Source organism: Leucopleurus acutus, assembly GCF_964270905.1.
Source record: "Leucopleurus acutus genome assembly, chromosome: 11".
In the NCBI taxonomy this organism is placed as follows: Eukaryota; Metazoa; Chordata; class Mammalia; order Artiodactyla; family Delphinidae; genus Leucopleurus; species Leucopleurus acutus.
In genome coordinates, this window is record NC_139152.1 from 96,764,600 (window position 1) to 96,786,234 (window position 21,635).

Consider the following 21,635-nt stretch of genomic DNA (forward strand, 5'->3'; position numbering starts at 1 on the left):
AATAGAAAGACAACCTGTGTTCATGAATCAGAAGACTTAATGGCCAGTTATAAGATAAATAAGTGCTGGGGATGTAATGTACATCATGATGACTACAGCTAACAATGTTGTTTTGTATATTTGAAAGTTGCTAAGAAAGTAGATCTTAAAAGTTTTCATCACAAGGAAAAAACTTTTGTAATTATGTGAGGTGATGGATGTTGACTAAACTTATTGTGGTAATCATTTCACAATATATACATTTATCAGATCATTATGTTATACTCCTTAAACTTATACAATGTTATACATCAATTATATCTCAATAAAATTAGGAAAAAAGAAGACAATAGTGTTCAGATGGCAGTACTCCCCAAATTGATCTATAGATTCAACATAATCTTGATCAAAATCCCTGTTGCCTTCTCTTTTGTTTTTTTAAGATTTAATTTTATTAATTTTTGGCTGCGTTGGGTCTTCGTTGCTGCACACAGGACTTCTCTAGTTGCAGGAGGCGGATTCTTATCCACTGCGCCACCAGGAGAGTCCCTGCCTTCTCTTTTTTTGTCCAGAAATAGACAAGTAGATCCTAAAATTTATATGGAAATGCAAAGGACCCAAAATAGCCAAAACAATCTTGAAAAAGAAGCACAAGGCCTTTCCTTGTGGTGCAGTGGTTAAGAATCTGCCTGCCAATGCAGGGGACATGGGTTCGAGCCCTGGTCCGGGAAGATCCCACATGCCACAGAGCATCTAAGCCCGTGCGCCACAACTACTGAGCCTGCACTATAGAGCCCGTGTGCCACAACTGGTGAGCCCGCATGCCACAGCTACTGAAGCCCGTGCAACTAGAGCCCATGCTCCGTGACAAGAGAAGCCACTGCAGTGAGAAGCCCGTGCACCGCAACGAGGAGTAGCCCCCACTTGCCGCAACTAGAGAAAGCCCGCGTGCAGCAACGAAGACCCAACACAGCAAAAAAAATTAATAAATTTAAAAAAAAAGCACAAGGTTGGAGGACTCACACTTCTTAATTTAAGCTTACTACAAAAATAGAGTAATTAAGACAGTGTGGTTCTGGTATATGTCTAGCATAGACAGCCAGATCAATGGAATACAACTAAGAGTCCAAAAATAAACCCATATTTTATTTTATTTATTTATTTTTTTTGTGGTACGTGGGCCTCTCACTGTTGTGGCCTCTCCCGTTGCGGAGCACAGGCTCCGGACGCGCAGGCTCAGTGGCCATGGCTCACGGGCCCAGCCGCTCCGCGGCATGTGGGATCTTCCTGAACTGGGGCACGAACCCGTGTCCCCTGCATCAGCAGGTGGACTCTCAACCACTGCGCCACCAGGGAAGCTGAAACCCATATATTTTTAAAAGGATGCCGAGACAATTCAGTGGGGAAAGAATAGCCTTTTTTTTTTTTTTAAGAATAGCCTTTTTAATAAATGGTGTTGGGACAGCTGGATATCCACAAGCAACAGAATGAATTTGGACCCTTACCTCATACCGTACACAAAAAATAAATCAAAATAGATCAAAGACCCAAATGAAGAGTGAAAACTATAAACTATAAAATTCTTAAAATAACATGTTAAGGAATTTGAGCTTTGTAATATGTACAATGGGAAGAGATAGGTTTTTGAGGGTTAATAAATGATTCAGAACACCTGCCCTTTGCTTTCTCTGTGCCAGGTCTTAGGCCAAGTGCACAGATCAGTCTGCCGCAGTCCCTGCCCTCAAGCATCTCAAGTCTAGTGTGGGAGGTGGACAAGTACACGCTGACAATTATGATACACTGTGGTATCATTATAGAGCTGGGTTTCTCAGCCATGGCACTATTAACATTTTGCACAGTATAACTCTTTTCCGTGGGAGGCTGTCCTGTGCATTGTAGGATATTTAGTGGGATCCTGCTCTCTCCTACTAGATGCCAGTAGCACTCTCCCAATCAAGACAATCAGAAATGTCTGTAAACATTTTAAAATGTCCCCTGAGGAGCAAAATCACCCCCAGTTGAGGACCATTGTTATAAGGTAAGCACAGTGAGGTTTTCTTTTCTCTAGAGGGTGCTGGGATGAGCCAGTGTAGATATCCTGGAGCACTGAGAAGCAGTACATTTTTCCCGCTATGTCTTGGCTGTCTGTGTTTGTTGGGGATTGGGGTCTCTTGAGTCCTCTGCAAGGTGTATTTAGCCCCTTTCTTCTTTGCCTCCAGGCTGTGGTTGGCGCCATCAGAAAATTACTAGAGGGCATCCCGGACCTGCGCCTAGTGTACACCCACCACCCCCTCCTGCTCAGGTTATTCCTGTTGTATCCAGAGCTGATGAGTAGGTTTGGGCACCGTGTCCTGGAACTTTGGTTCTCCTGGGAAGAGAGCATCTGTGAGGAGCTGGATGATGTCGCCTCTGCTGGGCAGCCCACCCTTCCCGCCAGCTTAGCAGCCCTGTTTCATGTGCTCAGAAGCAGCCCCAGCACCCTGCTCATTTTGCTGGTAGGTGACCACTTGCTCATTTCTACATTCAGAGATGGTGGGCCCTCTCTCTCTGGGAGCTGGTTTATTGAGGTCAGGAGGCACCCGCAGCTGCTTCTGCCTGCCTCTGGACTTATCACTGTTTCCATGTGAGTAGGAGGTGCTTTCGGCTGGCAGGTGCCTGGTTTCTGTAAGTCTATACCCTTTCTTAAGTCTGATGGAGGTCTGCTCACTGAGAGATATGTGCCTCTCTAATCCCCAGGGGATATACCTATGAAATGCTGACCTCAGTCACCATTCCCTCTCGCCTCCCTGTCTTCGCTTAAGCATATTCTGTTAACAAGGGTTTGATGTCATAGGGGACCCCTGGGGCACGTAGATGAAGATGTCTGATAGTAGAGGGACTCAGCCTCTTTTCTACCATAACTCTCAGGATAATGTTACATGTGCAACACCCTCCCTTAGGCATACCCAGAATTTTTTTGTCATGAGTTTATTGCATATTCCATTGCTTTTTTTATGAAGTAAGACATTCCTATAATTTCTGTCAGGTACATCAGTTAGATAAGTAAGCCGCCTGCTGTCTGCAGTTTCTAACACACTGACTTGAATTCCATCTTTTTTTCCTCATTATTATAGGGATGACTGCTATAATTTATATATATATATTAAAAAGGAAATTATTTACACATTTGACAATTTGTATTTAGTGACCAGTTACTAGTTTTAGGTCCCAAACTGAGCACACTAGCATATGAGACACTCTTTTTAGAACCCCTGCCTTCAATGCCAGTTACTTGGCTCCCCACCCCTTAGTCCTGGAAGAATGACATAGCCCTTTAGAGAAGAGCGGGTTTTCCTTTGATATTCTTATCATCAACAAACACGATTCCCTGACTTTATTGGAGTGACTGTGGTGGAAATAACACGTGCATATTATATATCTCACATCCTTAGGTACCTACATCTGTCTGTATTCACATTCTCATGTACACACTCCCCACTCAGACTTAAATCTTCACCTTTTTCCCTGAGATCTGTCGTCTTGTGAAATCACACACGTGTTGGCTTGATAGGGGCCACATTCATGCTTTGGCTCAAATTCTTCCTTGGAGGAGGAAGAAAAGAGAAGAAGGAACGGGTTAAAAATAAACCATTAGTGCATAGGGAAAGAAGAAAAGATGGGATGCCAGGCAGAGTAGCAATGGACAGAGCTAAGATACTGGATTTTCTTTGCCAGGTAATGTATTCAGGGTCAATTCCTCACATATAACAGGTACTTATAAATCTTTGCTGACCTATTGAGTTAGGGGTCTGGACAGATCTAAGTGTCTCAAAAAAGAAAAATTCAGGTCTTCTGAGAAAGATACTAATCATGGTATCTTATTTTTTTCTTTTTAAACAGATGAAGAAATAGGTTTAGAGAGATTTGTCCAAGGTCACAAGAGCTGAGATTAAAACCCAGATTTTGACTCCCTAATGTTCTTTCCAGTAAACTCAGCTAAATTCAGTGTTTCATCTAATGGGAGAGCTGTTTGTTTGAGCACTAGGGATATAGGGATGAATTTCACCTAGTCCCTGCCCCATGGGCCAGTGAGAGACTCAGACACAACAAACCACTAACAACTGGAAGATGAAGGCTTCTCTGAGCTTCGGTTTCCTCACATGCATAAGGGAGATAACATGGGGATAAATGAAAGAATGTATAGGAACACTTGTGATATGCTATACACGGTAGACTATCATTCACTGATTATTGACTGACTCTGAACCGGATAATGTTAATCTCACAGAGGCTTATTGAATTGCCAAGGTCATATAGCTAATAAAGATCATAACCATGACTGGAGCCTAAATTAATGAGTTTTTCACTAAATTAGATCCTGGAAACATCAGTGGTAAGAAAAAATAGCAAGGAACAGCTTTGTTGTTTGTTCATGTGTATATAATTCCTACCATTTCTCCCCAGCTTCTAGCCGCAGGAGAGGAAAGAGTCTAAAAATATGTGGTGGTACCAATTTCTGTTTTTGATATGTGTAATTAACAGGTGAAAACAAAGCTGTTAATTGCCACTCTTATCAACGCGTGGTCTTTCATGTAGGTTGTTTATGTGTAAAAAACAGCAGCTCTGTTTGTTCCCTGCTTGGCCACATCCCTCTGGTCGGTCCAGTCCCAGAGAGTTCTGGACAGCTCTGGACAGGAGAGACTGTGGAGTGGGCCATGCTCCACCCAGAGCCTTCCCACTGACCCATATGGTGGGGTGCACTCCTTCCCCTGGCATTCAGCATGGCTGCCAAATGCTAAGTAGCCCCCTTCCTTTTGCACTAACATTTACTAACTCAGGTTTCTAAGGGACCAGCTCTGGCAGTCAGGCAGCTGTGTGCCAGTGAAGGAGCAGGAGTGGGAAACTGGTTTGGCCTTGGGCCCTGTGACCTTGGGCAAATCACACCTCATCTGGGCTTTAGCCTCATACTCTGTAAAGTAAAAAAGGTTGGTGGAAATGAACCTCTAGCCCTCTCATTCTGAGATCCTTTCCTTCCAGAGATGTTTTCTGAGTCCCTACAAGGTAACAAAAATGAAGCCAATCTCATCCCTGCCCTTCATTAAATCATAGTGTAGTAGAACTTACAACGCCACTGCTTTCTTGATAGGCAAACTACTTAATCTGTCTCAGTTTGCTCATTTGAAAAATCGGGGTGCACCTACCTGGAAGAGTTATCATGAAGATACAGATAATGTATAAACAAACATACAACTACAGTTTAAACACAGCACAGTACCTGACATTATCAGGCCCTAATTGAGTGATTGCTATTGATAATGTCAACAAAAATTAATCAATAGTCAATCTAAGAAAGAAATGGAAAATTTTATTTGAGCCAACCTGAGGATTATAACCCAGGAGACAGTCTTTCAGAAAGCTCTGAGGGAAATTCCCTGGTGGTCCAATGGTTAGGACTCTGTGCTTCCACTGCAGGGGGAAAGGGTTCGATCCCTAGTTGGGGAACTAAGGTCCTGCCAGCCACGTGGTATGGCAAAAAAAAAAAGGAAAGCTCTGAGGACTGTTCTGCCTGTAAGAGGTCAAAGCACAGTGACGTAAGTTTTTGAGACAAATGGTTAAATGATGTGTTATTGACAGTTTACACAATCCAGATCTACATGTACAAAGCAAGTAGTGGGTCACAGGTCAGCGTGGCTCCTTACAAGATTAGGAAGGAAATTATCCCCTAAGGAGTTGTGCGTTGTGACCCTTGATGAGATTAAGAAAGAATGTTGTCTCCTAAGGAGGTCTGGTTAATGCAGATGCACAGTATACGCCAAAGGGGAGGGAGGAGGCCCAAACGAGTAGAAAAAAAATTTTGTTAATTTTTCTCATCTTGCCATAAAATATGAATTATTTCATCAATAGTTTAGTTGTTTCTCTGGCAGCTGCGGAGGTTTTTAAAGAGCCAGGCCCAGACACCCCTGTGCTACCCAGTGATCAGCCCATCTGGATTTGTCTGGCCAGTTGCCCTGTAATCATGTCTCTCTGTGTCAGAAGTTGTCTTCCCTGGAAAGGGAGTCTGTGTGTAACCTTGGTTTCATGACACCCAGCCCTAACTGGCCTGTCCAATGGAATTGGCTTGTTTGAGCTAGAAGGTGCCAGGAGCTATCAGTAGGATAGCCTCTGGTGTGGCTTCTGCTGGCTTTGCCTTTAACATATACTCATTAAAATAACTCTGAAAGCAAATAAAAAGCAATGTTCCTTCCCACCTTCTGAAACCAAGGCCTTTACACCTTGGGGCAGAAATAGCCAAATGCAATGGCAGAGACAGGGCCTGATCTGGTCCTTGCTTCTCTTCCTGTACCCTGAATCTGTCCTAACCCATCCTCTGCCTGCCCTGTGACATCTCCATCCCCCGCCCCCTTCTCCCTTAAGGCACCCTCAGGTCCCCTGTTCTGAAATAACCTCTTCTTGACCCTGTAATTCCATTTACAAGAGAGAGGCATCCCGGAAAGTAGAAAGAGCTTTGGGCTTGGAGTTAGGAGACCCGTATTCAAATCCTAATTGTGCCACTTACTAGCTTACATGAAGTTTGGCACATCACATAATCTCTCTGAGCCTTCATTTTCTCCTATTTAGGATAGACTTATTTGACAGGATGATGCATAGTAGATGCTGAGTGAGTGCTTCTTTCCCCAGGTTCTGTGACACCATCATTTGGGACCCTTCCCCAGCTCCTCTCTTATTCACTGTCTACCTGTCCCTAACCATAATGCCCTCTGAGCTCTGGCTTCCTTCTCTCCTGCTCAGGACCTCATCTATTCCAGTCCAGTGGACACAGCCCGCAAGGTACTGATCGTCCTGAGGACCTTTTTGAGGAGGAATGAGGATGTCCAAGTGGGTGGTCTCATCCGAGGCCACTTCCTGCTGATCCTACAGCATCTGCTGGTGGAACATGGGTCCTCCCCATCAGAAGGTCAGTCTGCAGCTGCTGGGGGCATGTAGTGACCTGAAGGTCAGACAGAAGTGGCATCTCTGCCCTGATGAGGTCTGCTCTAGGAGAGAGAATCAGTTTTCCATGCAAAAGAAAAGTCAGAACAGTGGGGCATCAAACTAAACTTTATCTCCTTCCTCTCATTGGAGAGTGGGTGCTCAACATATTTGGTTTGTGTATGTGGTTTGAGTGTGCTTATGTTTAATGTCTGCATGGGTGAGAGTGTTTGATGTATGCATGCATGTCCCCACCCTGCCCATGTGCTCAGAGCTGTTTGTCACAGGAATGGCAGCCTCCAGTTGGGAAGAAAAAAGGGGTAAATACTGGGGAGGTCAGGGAGGCAGCAGCAGCCAGCAGGGGCTGGGAAGGGGGTGGATCTGTGATGTATTGGAAGCTCCTGGTGAGACCCAAAAGGATGGTTTCTAAATCTGGAATGGGACTCCCTGGAGTCAAGGAAGCTTGATATTTGGTACAGTATGAAGACACTGAAAGACTGGGATTGGTCTGATTACTCTCAGAAAGTTGAATTTTTAAATTTCAAAGCAATTAAGAGGAAGTAGGTAGAGAGCTGTGGCTCACTTGGTCCAGTTCTGATTGAGGATGGCGGTTTGGAGGTATGTTTAAGGGTATCTAGAAGAGCTGAGTCTTTCTTTTTCAGGGAAGGACAAGCCACAACTAACTAATAATAGTGTTTCAGAGCCATGAGATTTCTTGGAAACACATAGTGGAATGACTGTGAGCACTGGATTGAGATTTGGGTTCAAGTCCTGGCCCTGGCCCTGCTGCTGTGGGGCCTTGGAGATGTCACTCAGCCTCTCTGGGCCTCAGTTTTCTTAACTGCAAAATAGGAATAACAATCCCTACTTCACATGATTTTTAGGATGATTAAGTGAAATAATGAATTCCTGGTACCCAACCCAGAGCTGGCACTCAGTACGTCAGTTGCCCATCTTCTAAATGAAGAAGGAAAAAGACAGGAAATAGGGGTAAATCCCAACAAACTATTTACCGCTGGTGGGTCGTGGGTGCCTGTCTGTCCTTAGGGTGATCTGATGGTCAATCCCCCTGACCAGCTCTCCTTGTTTCTCACAGCCTCGGGGAACCTGCCTTTGCTGCTGAGCCTCCTCTCCTTAGTGCAGCTGAGAAACGAGTCAGAGCAAGAACTGGACAGCATGGCCATGAAGCTCCTTCACCAAGGTGCTCTGGCTGCTTGGGACAGTGCCTGAGGGCCTGGGGCTGGGCGTGCTGTGGGTGTGCTCTCAGTGGTGCTGGCCTTGTTCCTTTCTTCCACCCTTTCATCTTTTTGGAAGAAGCTAGTGGGTCAGTCTACTCCTGTGGGCTTTTTTTTTTTTTTCTTTTTGGAGGAGAGAGAGGTTTATTGCAGGGCCATGCAAGGAGAACGGGGACTCATGCCCCCAAACCCTGAACTCCCTGAAGGGTTTCAGCAAAGAATTTTTAAAGGCAAGGTGAGGGAGGAGGGTTGCAGGGTATGCAATCAGCTCGTGCACAGTTCCCTGATTGGTTGATCTCCTGTGGGCTTCTTGATAAAGGACCTTCCAGAACTTTCTCTGCTCATTCTCTGGTAATGTTTGGAAAATCAAAAAAAAAAAATCATTATGACAAGCTCCAGAATCAGGAATGCCTGGGTTTGTTCTCAGCTTAGTCACTAATTATGCAACCTTGGGCAGTCACCTTGCCTCTATGAGCCTTTGGTTCCTCATAGGTAAAATAATAGTGCATACCTGATTTAGGGTTGATACAAAAATAACCGTAGATGTAGAATGCCACAGGATGCTTGGCACAGAGTAGGCCTTCATTGGGTACCATCCATGTATCTTCATTTTTCCTGGCACAAGCTCAGTTTTCCACTTCACCCCACAGCTGACTCAGGATCTGATGATCCAGTCACAGTTCTCTAGGCCTCTTTTCTACCCATACTTCAAACCTCTCAGGACCTTTTATTGCTCATTAATGCGGTCACTAGTTCGTAGGCAGTACCCTCAGGAAGATTTGTTGAAGCAAGGTTGAAATTAATAGGAGAAATGGTGTGTCCTCAGTACCTGTGGACTGTCAGGTGGCCACAGGTGAGGACGGTTTTTTTCCCTGCCTGGAGCCCAAGGCTTCTCATGAGAAGATCAGTGTCTAGCTCAAAAAGAGCCTCCAGGCCTGACCTGGAGCTGGTCATGGCTGCCTATCTTATCAGGTTAAGGATGATGCTCAGCTGGGAGGGAGGTCTGTGTGTGACAAAAACAGCCATCAAAAGGGCCTCTAGGGAATGGACTTGAGGACACGGGGAGGGGGAGGGTAAGCTGGGACGAAGTGAGAGAGTGGCATGGACATATATACACTACCAAATGTAAAATAGATAGCTAGTGGGAAGCAGCCACATAGCACAGGGAGATCAGCTTGGTGCTTTGTGACCACCTAGAGGGGTGGGATAGGGAGGGTGGGAGGAAGATGAAAGAGGGAGGAGATATGGGGATATATGTATATGTATAGCTGATTCACTTTGTTATAAAGCAGAAACTAACACACCATTGTAAACAATTATACTCCAGTAAAGATGTTTAAAAAAAAAAAAGCAGTAATCTACTAAAAAAAAAAGGGGGCCTCTAGGGAATTCCCTGGTTGTCCAGTGGTTAGGGCTCTGCACTTCCATTGCAGGGGGCATGGGTTGGATCCCTGGTTGGGGAACTAAGATCCCACAAGCCATACAGTGTGGCCAAATAAATAAATAGAAAGGGCCTCTAACAGGGAGAAATAACAGGCTGAAACATACACGTGAAGTGAATATACATTTATGTATAACCCTTGAGTACTTTTATTTGAGAGCATTGAGGGTAGAGGACTGTAGTTCACAGGTGAGGGTATGGTTGGGGGGCCTGCTTGTCTCGTTGACCACAAGCCAAGTAAAGTCAAGTGTGCTGTGGCTGCCAAAAAAGTGAATGGTGGGGCAGACAGCAGAAGCAAGAAGAACTACGGTCCTGCAGCCTGTGGATCAAAAACCACATTCACAGAAAGATAGACAAGATGAAAAGGCAGAGGGCTATGTACCAGATGAAGGAACAAGATAAAATCCCAGAAAAACAACTAAATGAAGTGGAGATAGGCAACCTTCCAGAAAAAGAATTCAGAATAATGATAGTGAAGATGATCCAGGACCTCAGAAAAATAATGGAGGCAAAGGTCGAGAAGATGCAAGAAATGTTTAACAAAGACCTAGAAGAATTAAAGAACAAACAAACAGAGATGAACAATACAATAACTGAAATGAAAACTACACTAGAAGGAATCAATAGCAGAATAACAGGCAGAAGAACGGATAAGTGACCTGGAAGACAGAATGGTGGAATTCACTGCCAGGGAACAGAATAAAGAAAAAAGAATGAAAAGAAATGAAGACAGCCTAAGAGACCTCTGGGACAACATTAAACGCAACAACATTCGCATTATAGGGGTCCCAGACGGAGAAGAGAGAGAGAAAGGACCCAAGAAAATATTTGAAGAATAGTCGAAAACTTCCCTAACATGGGAAAGGAAATAGCCACCCAAGTCTAGGAAGCACAGAGAGTCCCATACAGCATAAACCCAAGGAGAAACATGCTGAGACACATAGTAATCAAATAGGCAAAAATTAAAGACAAAGAAAAATTATTGAAAGCAGCAAGGGAAAAACGACAAATAACATACAAGGGAACTCCCACAAGGTTAACAGCTGATTTCTCAGCAGAAACTCTACAAGCCAGAAGGGAGTGGCATGATATACTTAATAAAGTGATGAAAGGGAAGAACCTAAAAACAAGATTACTCTGGGGCTTCCCTGGTGGCGCAGTGGTTGAGAGTCTGCCTGCCGATGCAGGGGACACGGGTTCGTGCCCTGGCCCGGGAGGATCCCGCATGCCGCGGAGCAGCTGGGCCCGTGAGCCATGGCCGCTGGGCCTGCGCGCCCGGAGCCTGTGCTCCGCAACGGGAGAGGCCACAGCAGTGAGAGGCCCACACACCACACACACACAAAAAAAAGCAAGATTACTCTACCCAGCAAGGATCTCATTCAGATTTGATGGAGAAACCAAAAGCTTTACAGACAAGCAAAAGCTAAGAGAATTCAGCACCACCAAACCAGCTCTACAACAAATGCTAAAGGAACTTCTCTAACTGGGAAAGACAAGAGAAGAAAAGGACCTACAAAAATAAACCCAAAACAATTAAGAAAATGGTCATAGGAACATACATATTGATAATTACCTTAAATGTTAATGGATTAAATGCTCCAACCAAAAGACACAGGCTCACTGAATGGATACAAAAACAAGACCCATATATATGCTGTCTATAAGAGACCCACTTCAGACCTAGGGACACATACAGACTGAAAGTGAGGGGATGGAAAAAGATATTCCGTGCAAATGGAAATCAAAAGAAAGCCAGAGTAGCAATACTCATACCAGATAAAATAGACTTTAAAATAAAGAATGTTACAAGAGACAAGGAAGGACACTACATAATGATCAAAGAATCAATCCAAGAAGAAGATATAACAATTATAAATATATATGCACCCAACATAGCACCTCAATACATAAGGCAACTGCTAACAGCTGTAAAACAGGAAATCAACAGTAACACAATAATAGTGGGGGACTTTAACACCTCACTTACACCAATGGACAGATCATCCAAAATGAAAGTAAATAAGGAAACAGAAGCTTTAAATGACACAATAGACTAGATAGATTTAATTGATATTTATAGGACATTCCATCCCAAAACAGCAGATTACACTTTCTTCTCAAGTGCACATGGAACACTCTCCAGGATAGATCACATCTTGGGTCACAAATCAAGCCTCAGTAAATTTAAGAAAAGTGAAATCATATCAAGCATCTTTTCTGACCACAACACTATGAGATTAGAAATCAATTACAGGGAAAAAACGTAAAAACCACAAACACATGGAGGCTAGACAATATGTTACTAAATAACCAAGAGATCACTGAAGATATCAAAGAGGAAATCAAAAAATGCCTAGAGACAAATGACAGTGAAAACACTACGATCCAAAACCTATAGGGTGCAGCAAAAGCAGTTCTAAGAGGGAAGTTTATAGCTATACAAGCCTACCTAAAGAAACAAGAAAAATCTCAAATAAACAATCTAACTGGGCTTCCCTGGTGGCGCAGTGGTTGAGAGTCCGCCTGCCGATGTGGGGGACACGGGTTTGTGCCCCGGTCCGGGAGGATCCCACATGCCGCGGAGCGGCTGGGCCCGTGAGCCATGGCCGCTGAGCCTGCGTGTCCAGGAGCCTGTGCTCCGCAGCGGGAAAGGCCACAACAGTGAGAGGCCCGCGTACCGCAAAAAAAAACAACAAAAAAACAGTCTAACCTTACACCTAAAGGAACTAGAGAAAGAAGAACAAACAAAACCCAAAGTTAGCAGAAGGAAAGAAATCATAAAGATCAGAGCAGAAATAAATGAAATAGAAACAAAACAATAACAAAGATCAATAAAACTAAAAGCTGGTTCTTTGAGAAGATAAACAAAATTGATAAACCATTAGCCAGACTCATCAAGAAAAAGAGGGAGAGGACTCAAATCAATAAAATTAGAAACGAAAAAGGAGAAGTTACAACAGACACCGCAGAAATACAAAGCATCCTAAGAGACTACTACAAGCAACTCTGTGCCAATAAAATGGACAACCTGGAAGAATTGGACAAATTCTTAGAAAGGTATAACCTTCCAAGACTGAACCAGGAAGAAATAGAAAATATGAACAGACCAATCACAAGTAATGAAATTGAAACTGTGATTAAAAATCTTCCAACAAACAAAAGTCCAGGACCAGATGGCTTCACAGGTGAATTCTATCAACCATTTAGAGAAGAGCTAACACCCATCCTTCTCAAACTCTTCCAAAAAATTGCAGAGGAAGGAACACTCCCAAACTCATTCTATGAGGCCACCATCACCCTGATACCAAAACCAGACAAAGATACTACAAAAAAGAAAATTACAGACCAACATCACTGATGAATATAGATGCAAAAATCCTCAACAAAATACTAGCAAACAGAATCCAACAACACATTAAAAGGATCATAAACCATGATCAAGGGGATTTATCCCAGGGATGCAAGGATTCTTCAATATATGCAAATCAATCAATGTGATACACCATATTAACAAATTGAAAAATAAAAACCATATGATCATCTCAATAGATGCAGAGAAAGCTATTGACAAAATTCAACACCCATTTATGAAAAACTCTCCAGAAAGTGGGCATAGAGGGAACCTACCTCAACATAATAAAGGCCATATACGACAAACCCACAGCAAACATCAGTCTCAATGGTGAAAAACTGAAAGGATTTCCTCTAAGATCAGGAACAAGACAAGGATGTCCACTGTCACCACTATTATTCAACATAGTTTTGGAAGTCCTAGCCACAGCAATCAGAGAAGAAAAAGAAATAAAAGGAATACAAATTGGAAAAGAAGAAGTAAAACTGTTGCTGTTTGCAGATGACATGATACTATACATAGAGAATCCTAAAAATGCCACCAGAAAACTACTAGAGCTAATCAATGAATTTGGTAAAGTTGCAGAATACAAAATTAATGCACAGAAATCTCTTGCATTCCTATACACTAATGATGAAAAATCTGAAAGAGAAATTAAGGAAACACTCCCATTTACCATTGCAACAAAAAGAATAAAATACCTAGGAATAAACCTACCTAGGGAGACAAAAGACCTGTATGCAGAAAACTATAAAACACTGATGAAAGAAATTAAAGGTGATACCAACAGATGGAGAGATACACCATGTTCTTGGATTGGAAGAATCAATATTGTGAAAATGACTATACTGCCCAAAGCAGTCTACAGTTCAATGCAATCCCTATCAAATTACCAATGGCATTTTTTAAGGAACTAGAAGAAAAAGTCTTAAAATTTGTATGGAGACACAAAAGACCCCAAATAGCCAAAGCAGTCTTGAGGGAAAAAAATGGATCTGGAGGAATCAGACTCCCTGACTTCAGACTATACTACAAAGCTACAGTAATCAAGACAATATGGTACTGGCACAAAAACAGAAACATAGATCAATGGAACAAGATAGAAAGCCCAGAGATAAACCCACACACCTATGGTCAACTACTCTATGACAAAGGAGGCAAGGATATACAATGGAGAAAAGACAGTCTCTTCAATAAGTGGTGCTGGGAAAACTGGACAGCCACATGTAAAAGAATGAAATTAGAACACTCCCTAACACCATACACAAAAATAAACTCAAAATGGATTCGAGACCTAAATGTAAGACCGGAAACTGTAAAACTCTTAGAGGAAAACATAGGAAGAACACTCTTTGACATAAATCACAGCAAGATCTTTTTTGATCCACCTCCTAGAGTAATGGAAATAAAAACAAAAATAAGCAAATGGGACCTAATGAAACTTCAAAGCTTTTGCACAGCAAAGGAAATGGTAAACAAGACGAAAAGACAACCCTCAGAATGGGAGAAAATATTTGGAAATGAATCAACGGACAAAGGATTAATCTCCAAAATATATAAACAGCTCATGCAGCTCAATATTAAAGAAACAAACAACCCAATCCAAAAATGGGCAGAAGACCTAAATAGATATTTCTCCAAAGAAGACCTACAGATGGCCAAGAGGCACGTGAAAAGCTGCTCAACATCACTAATTATTAGAGAAATGCAAATCAAAACTACAATGAGGTATCACCTCACACCAGTTAGAATGGTCATCATCAGAAAATCTACAAACAACAAATGCTGGAGAGGGTGTGGAGAAAAGGGAACCCTCTTGCACTGTTGGTGGGAATGTAAATTGATACAGCTACTGTGGAGAACAGTATGGAGGTTCCTTAAAAAACTAAAAATAGAACCACCATATGATCCAGCAATCCCACCACTGGGCATATACCCAGAGAAAACCATAATTCAAAAAGACACATGCACCCCAATGTTCATTGCAGCACTATTTACAATAGCCAGGTCATGGAAGCAACCTAAATGCCCATTGACAGACGAATGGATAAAGAAGATGTGGTACATATATACAATGGAATATTACTCAGCCATAAAATGGAACAAAATTGGGTCATTTGTTGAGACATGGATGGATCTAGAGACTGTCATACAGAGTGAAGTAAGTCAGAAAGAGGAAAACAAATATCGTATATTAACGCGTGTATGTGGAACCTAGAAAAATGGTACAGATGAACTGGTTTGCAAGGCAAAAGTTGAGACACAGATGTAGAGAACAAACATATGGACACCAAGGGGGATAAACCGCGGAGGGGTGGGGATGGTGATGTGATGAATTGGGCGATTGGAATTGACATGTATACACTGATGTGTATAAAATTGATGACCAATAAGAACCTGCTGTATAAAAAAATAAATAAAATTAAATTAAAAGATTTTAAAAATGAAAAACTAATACTAAACTTTCTTTGGGTTATTTGTGTGGAAATATGTTAATATGAATGTTTCAGACATTACATGAAATTCCTAAAAATCTTATGTGTTCTGGTATAATAAGTCATAATTCTAGTTATTATTTTAAAATGTATATCTCATGAAATAACTAAATTTCCTTGTCAATTGCATTATTATGAACTTTCATCAATCTTTAACCATGGTCATTTTTAAGTCTTCTGTCATTTACAGACAGTTCTGGGTGTACTCTGATGCTTTTGCAAAAATGTTCCTGTAAAAGGGTTTCATCTTCAAGGAATTCATGGAAAAGACTCTGACAAGTACAGGTTTCTGGTAACTGACTATACTGCTGAACTGAATGAATAAGCATTTTCAGAACTCTAATGGAAAACTGATGAATTCCTAAAAGTGCTAACAAAAGGTCAAGATGAAAAAAAAATTAATTACATGGGACTGAGTGAATTGATGAGGATGATTATAATTTTTGTGACTTTCTGTTTGAATTAAAAAAAAAAGAGGGGGGGCTTCCCTGGTGCCACAGTGGTTGAGAGTCTGCCTGCCGATGCAGGGGACACAGGTTCGTGCCCCCGTCCAGGAAGATCCTACGTGCCGCGGAGCAGCTGGGCCCGTGAGCCATGGCCGCTGAGCCTGTGCGTCCAGAGCCTGTGCTCCGCAATGGGAGAGGCCACAACAGTGAGAGGCCCGCGTACCGCAAAAAAAAAAAAAAAAAAAAAAGGAATGGAGACTTAGGTAGGTTTCATATCTAGGATGGTGGGGGGCAGGGGAGCAAGGAGAGGTAATTCCCAAGACGAAAGGGATGTGCTCTGTAGATGTCTACTCTACAGTGTAGTAACTGCTCGCTGAGGGCTGGCAGAGCATGAAGAGGCGTTTAATCTTGCCATGAGAGATTAAGGCTTCATGAGGGAGGTGAACTTTGAGCTGAACCTTGATTGCTGAATAGGAGGGAAGGAGTTAGCCAGATGGAGGTGATGTGAGAGAGAGAATACGGCAAGTTTAGGGAACTGCACGTTGACGGTTACAGAGCTCCCCTGTGAAGGTGGTGAGTGCCCCGTTGCTGGAAGAATTCAGAGACTGGATCTTCTTTCTGCTGATGGTGGCAGGTTGGCCTATGTGACCTCTGCGATTCTCCCACCTGGAGTCTGTGCTGGCATGAGCGCTGTCATAGGATGCCTTTTGACCACCTACACTTGTGCAGTCTGTTCTAATGTGCAGCTGTGGGCTGCTTGCCTGATGTTTGTTCAGATGGAGGGTGTGAACATACCTTCGGGTTTGTCACTGTTTCTTTCCACTGGCCGTAATATCAGGGGTGCTTAGTTTGTGCTTGGTCCCCAAGACTGACATCTGAAATTAGCCAGTTGAGGGCCACTAGCTGTAAGAAGTGTGAGTGCTGGTGTGTGCTAAAGCCATGGAGTGCTGAGCACTGGGGCTCCAGGGCACTCTCATCTCTTGCAGTGAGCAAGCTGTGTGGGAAATGCAGTCCCTCTGACACGGACATCCTGCAGCCCTCCTTCAACTTCCTGTATTGGAGCCTTCATCAGACCACGCTGGGCAGTCAGAAAAGAGGTGCTGGGGCCCGGGCTGGCATAGTGAAGAGGAAGGGTGCTGGGCAGTGTCTATGGCCCTTGCTGCCCTCAGTTTTTCCATCTAAAAAAAATTAAAAAGGGGGTGTGTGGCTGGATCGGATGGTCCTAAGGTCCTTTCTGGTTCCAGTAACCTGTGGTTCCGAAATGAAACTTAGAGCCTTAAGCTGATCCTTTTGTTCATTCACCATGTGTGTATGAAGCACCCATCGGGTGCTAACTAAACACCGCCTGCCCTGCCCAACCCTCTACAGCTGCTGCAGTGCTCTTGAGCAGCACGGCCCTGATAGAGCTTCTAGAGAAGACGCTGGCCCTCACCTGGGCTGAGGAGGGCTCTCCCAGGACTGAGCTCCTCTGCTCCGCCTGGCTGCTCACTGCTTCCTTCTCTGCCCAGCAGCACGATGGCAATCTGCAGGTTAGTTTCTAACCCCTGTTGCTTTGGGGCATGGGTGGCACTCAAGGAGTGACAAGATCTTGGGTTCTGATCCCAGATCTGTGGCTTATTAGTTGTGTAACCTTGGCAAGGTATTTAACTCTCTGAGCTTCATTTTCCTTGCTTACAAAACAGGGAAAAAACATTCAAGGCTGTTGTCAAGTTGGTTTACATTAATCCATTTAGCACACATGGATCACCTGCATGCCAGGCTGTATTCTAGGCACAGAGGAATAAAAAATGAATACAGTATATACCCCAGACTTGGGGAACTTGTGTTGTAATCTTTAAGCAAAGCCCTAAAAGGTAAGCAAGACTGTACCCGGCTAAAATAGTGGGGGTAAGGGTGCTCCAGGCAAAGAGAATGATATGAGCACAGGCCTGAAGCTGCACAAATTTAAGACTTGGTATATATATTTGAAGAGTGGTGAGGTACTGCGTGGCTGGAGTGTAGGGAATGGACTGTCAGACTGGACAAGAAGGCAGAATCCAGCGTGTGACCTTGAAGTTGTGGGTGGCAAGCCGTGAGTGCCATACTATGTAAGCTGTCATGTGACCGTTTGAGAAGGTGATGCAGGGAACAGGAGGGCCATGGACATATCCACAGAGCACCCCGTTTCCTCGCAGCCCCTCCCTCTTGTATGACCTTGTCATCCTAGTGCCCTGCATGAGCTCCTCTGTGGGCTGCTTCACAGTCAGGTGTTTCCTCCCTAAGGCTGGCTGCCCCTAGTGGACAGAAACCATCTCCTAGCCTTTGAGGTATCCTCACACTGTGTCCAGCTCTGTGCCAATCTAATGCCAGGCACACACTCATTTGTGTAGAAGTGAAGTGAGTTTTCAAGTTTGGCCTCTAGGGTTTCAGTAAGCTGTGGCACATCTACGCTATAGCAGATCCTCAGCTAGTTGCCAATGGGGTTGATTTGGGACAGGAACCTCTCCTACTTTCCTATGTGCGGCTATTGGGCCCACCCCTCCCCCTGCAGTCACCTGCCTGGATGGAAGCCTGCACCTTGTTTTTGGTTCTGCCCTGGCCCTCAGCTCATAACTAGCCAATTACATAACTACCTCTACTCTAAGTTCTCCCCTCTGCCCTAGTTCAGGCCTGATCATTCATCCTCACCACTGATATGGCCTATTCACAATCTTCTGGCCTCCAGCCTCTCCCTTGCTCCACCGCTCCTATCCCTATGGCCACGGTCTGTCCACACTTACCCTCGGCTCACTGTCCTTCAGCAGCCTTTTTGTTCTCCTCATGGCTGCTGAGACCCTTCCTACCAGGCCCCTCTGCAGCCTTACTTTCTGCCATTCTACCCTCCTTTCCTGTCTTCTGACCAAGTGTTTGCTCTTCTCCCAGTCAACTGTGCTCTTTCACATTTCAGTACTTTTTTTGTTTGTTTTTGGTTGATTTTTAATAGCTATTATTTTTAGGACAGTTTTAGATTTACAAAAACATTGAGCAGATAGCACAGAGTTCCCATATAACCTCCACACACAGCTTCCTCTGTTTACATCTTAGATTAGTATGGCATCTCCATACCTTTATACAAGTTGGTTCTTCTGCCTGGAACCTGCCAATTCCACCAGCTAACAAGCATTTTTTTGTTTTTTTTGGCTGTGTTGGGTCTTTGTTGCTGTGCGCGGGCTTTCTCTAGTTGCAGAGAGCGGGGGCTACTCTTCGTTGCTGTGCACGGGCTTTCTCTAGTTGCAGAGAGCGGGGGCTACTCTTTGTTGTGGTGGCTTCTCTTGTTCTGGAGCACAAGCTCCAGGCGCGCGGGCTTCAGTAGTTGTGGCTCGCGGGCTCTAGAGCGCAGGCTCGGTAGTTGTGGTGCACGGGCTTAGTTGCTCCATGGCATGTGGGATATTCCCATACCAGGGCTCGAACTCGTGTCCCCTGCATTGATAGGTGGATTCTTAACCACTGCACCACAAGGGAAGCCCTAACAAGCATTTTTGAGGAATTGCTTTGTGCCGAGCACTTGTAGATCCAAGTAGAGGAAAAGCTGCTTTCAGGCAGCGTATGTTCTGGGTAAGGAGAGCAGAGCAGACTCACAGCTTTGAACCTGTCACCCAAACTAACCCCTCAATATGGTCATTGCTTTGACATTAAGGAGCATATTCACGATGCTGGTCCTCAGCTCTTCTTCACGATAGCTCTGGAGAGAGTGAAAGCAGGTGGCACTGTTCCCTTTTCATAGGTGAAGGAAGTAAGGCAGGCTGAGAGAGGGCAGTGCGGTGACTTGCCCACGGCCATACAGCTGGCAAGTGGCAGAGCCAGGATTTTGATTCCGGGCCATTGGACTCCAGATCTGAGTTAGGTGGTTGGTGGGCTGAAGAGGAGACTGACCCACAGCTAAGGCTGGGGAAGACTCCCTGGTGCAGGAGCTCTCTGAGGATGGGGGACACTTGGCAGAAGCAGGGTTCTCCAGGTCTGGGCTTGATTTTCCTCCTCAAGCTCCTGAATCCAGGATCGGCGAGGCTCACAAGACTCTGTGTGGCCTCCTCTGTCCTTCTGGATGCAGCGGGTATGTGTAGGGGGGGTAAAAGATATTGTAGCAGGTGGTTTTCTGCCCAAGCTCCCAGAATGTGGGGGTTATCCCTTTACCCTCTGCCCTGCCAGGTTCATCAGACACTGTCTGTGGAACTGGACCAAGTATTGAAGGCCCTCAGCTTTCCGAAGAAAAAGGCTGTGCTGCTCTCAGGTGTGGGACCAAGGGCCTCTAGCAGGAGAGGAAAAACCTTTCCCCTAGATTCTGAGATGAGACCACCCCACCCAGACCAGTCCGCGGTCACCCCTTTATTATCCCTGTGGTCTTCCCCCTGTGACAGTGCTGGTGGGGAGGTGGGGAATGAGGCAAGAACTGGGTGTAAGGAGTTTTCTACTTTCAGCTGCCATCTTACGCTTCCTGCGGACAGCCCTGCAACAAAGCTTCTCCTCTGCCCTGGTTGCTCTGCTGCCCTCAGGGACCCAGCCACCGCCAGCCCCTGAGGACACTGTCCTGGCTCCACTGGGAACATCACAAGTGCTGTCCCTGGTCATCGGACTGCAGAACCTCCTGGTTCAGGTAAGGCCTTTGTGGAGTGGGACCCTGGCAGTGGAGCCTGCTTCTCTCAGGATGACAGCAGAAAGGGGTGGCTGCCTGTCAAGATCCTGGTATTCCCACTAAGGCCTAGAGAGAGGTTTGACTGGTTTTAAAGTTTCAGTGACAGAAATGAAACTCAAATTGTCTCATAACTGAGAAGTCCAGGGGTCAAAACTGACTTCAGGCACAGCTGGGATCCCAGAGGCTCAGACAGTGTCATCAGAACTCTGTCTCCATCTCTTGGCTCTCCATTTCTCTCTCAGCTTTATTCTCATGGGATTGGTAGGATGACCAGCAGCAGTTCCTGGCTTATGTCCTTCCAGCAGAAAGAAAGTTTCTCTTTCCTCGTAGCCCCCAGAATTGAGTCTCATTAGCCTGGCTTGGTAATGTGGCAGTCACTATGCCCAAAACATGGGATGCTCTGATTGACCTGCCTTGGGTGAGTGTCCTCTCCTGGAGGCTGGGGCATATGGTCAGCTCTCCCTAACTCACATGGACTAAACATAAGAGAGGAATGGTTCTGCAAGAGAAAACTGTTCTTAGAAGGAGGAGGAATGGATCCTGGACAAGCAAAACAGTAGATGTCCACCTCAGAGGGGTTTGTGTTTTACAGCTTAGAGGATTCTTGGAGATCATAGTTTATCCAGCAGACACATACTGTGAAGGGTGGTGGGGGCATGGAGATCGATCAGATTCCCGCCTTTGAGAAGTTAACAGTTTCAGGGGGCGGCGGATGGTGCCATGTGGATAAGAGGTGCTAACACAGAGTGGGCAGTGCTGGGTTGAAGGGAAGCACTGCACAGTGGGGGCACAGGACGTACATTACAGGCTGGTGTAGGGTGACTCTGAGGCTGGCTGTCAGAGAAGACTTTCTGGGGGAGGTGCTTGAGCTGGGCTGGAAATATCAAGTGACTTGTCCTAGGTCCCCGAGGGTAGGGGGCATCAGAGATGGGATTGATCTTGATGGCAGCACAATTTCGTCCTCTGATATGGACTCATTCCCTGTCCTTGGCCCTCTGGCCCGTTCCCACCCATGATTCCCTGAGACCTTCTTCTCTTTCAAGGAGCTTATTGTCTGTTATTTTCAAATATGAGCTGGTCACTGTAGGGTG

General features: G+C 44.7%; 1 protein-coding gene across 1 annotated transcript in view; it reads left to right on the forward strand.

Annotated features, from left to right (window-relative positions):
- MEI1 (meiotic double-stranded break formation protein 1) overlaps window positions 1–21,635 on the forward strand; it is a gene marked incomplete at both ends in the record, with an annotated part of 67,803 nt that overhangs the window by 38,983 nt on the left and 7,185 nt on the right. The window contains 7 exons of the mRNA XM_082851030.1: window positions 2,199–2,474; window positions 6,748–6,913; window positions 8,024–8,128; window positions 16,883–16,993; window positions 17,265–17,425; window positions 20,061–20,142; window positions 20,330–20,505. Coding sequence (XP_082707156.1) covers window positions 2,199–2,474; window positions 6,748–6,913; window positions 8,024–8,128; window positions 16,883–16,993; window positions 17,265–17,425; window positions 20,061–20,142; window positions 20,330–20,505 — 1,077 coding nt within the window. The remainder of the gene's footprint in view (window positions 1–2,198; window positions 2,475–6,747; window positions 6,914–8,023; window positions 8,129–16,882; window positions 16,994–17,264; window positions 17,426–20,060; window positions 20,143–20,329; window positions 20,506–21,635) is intronic.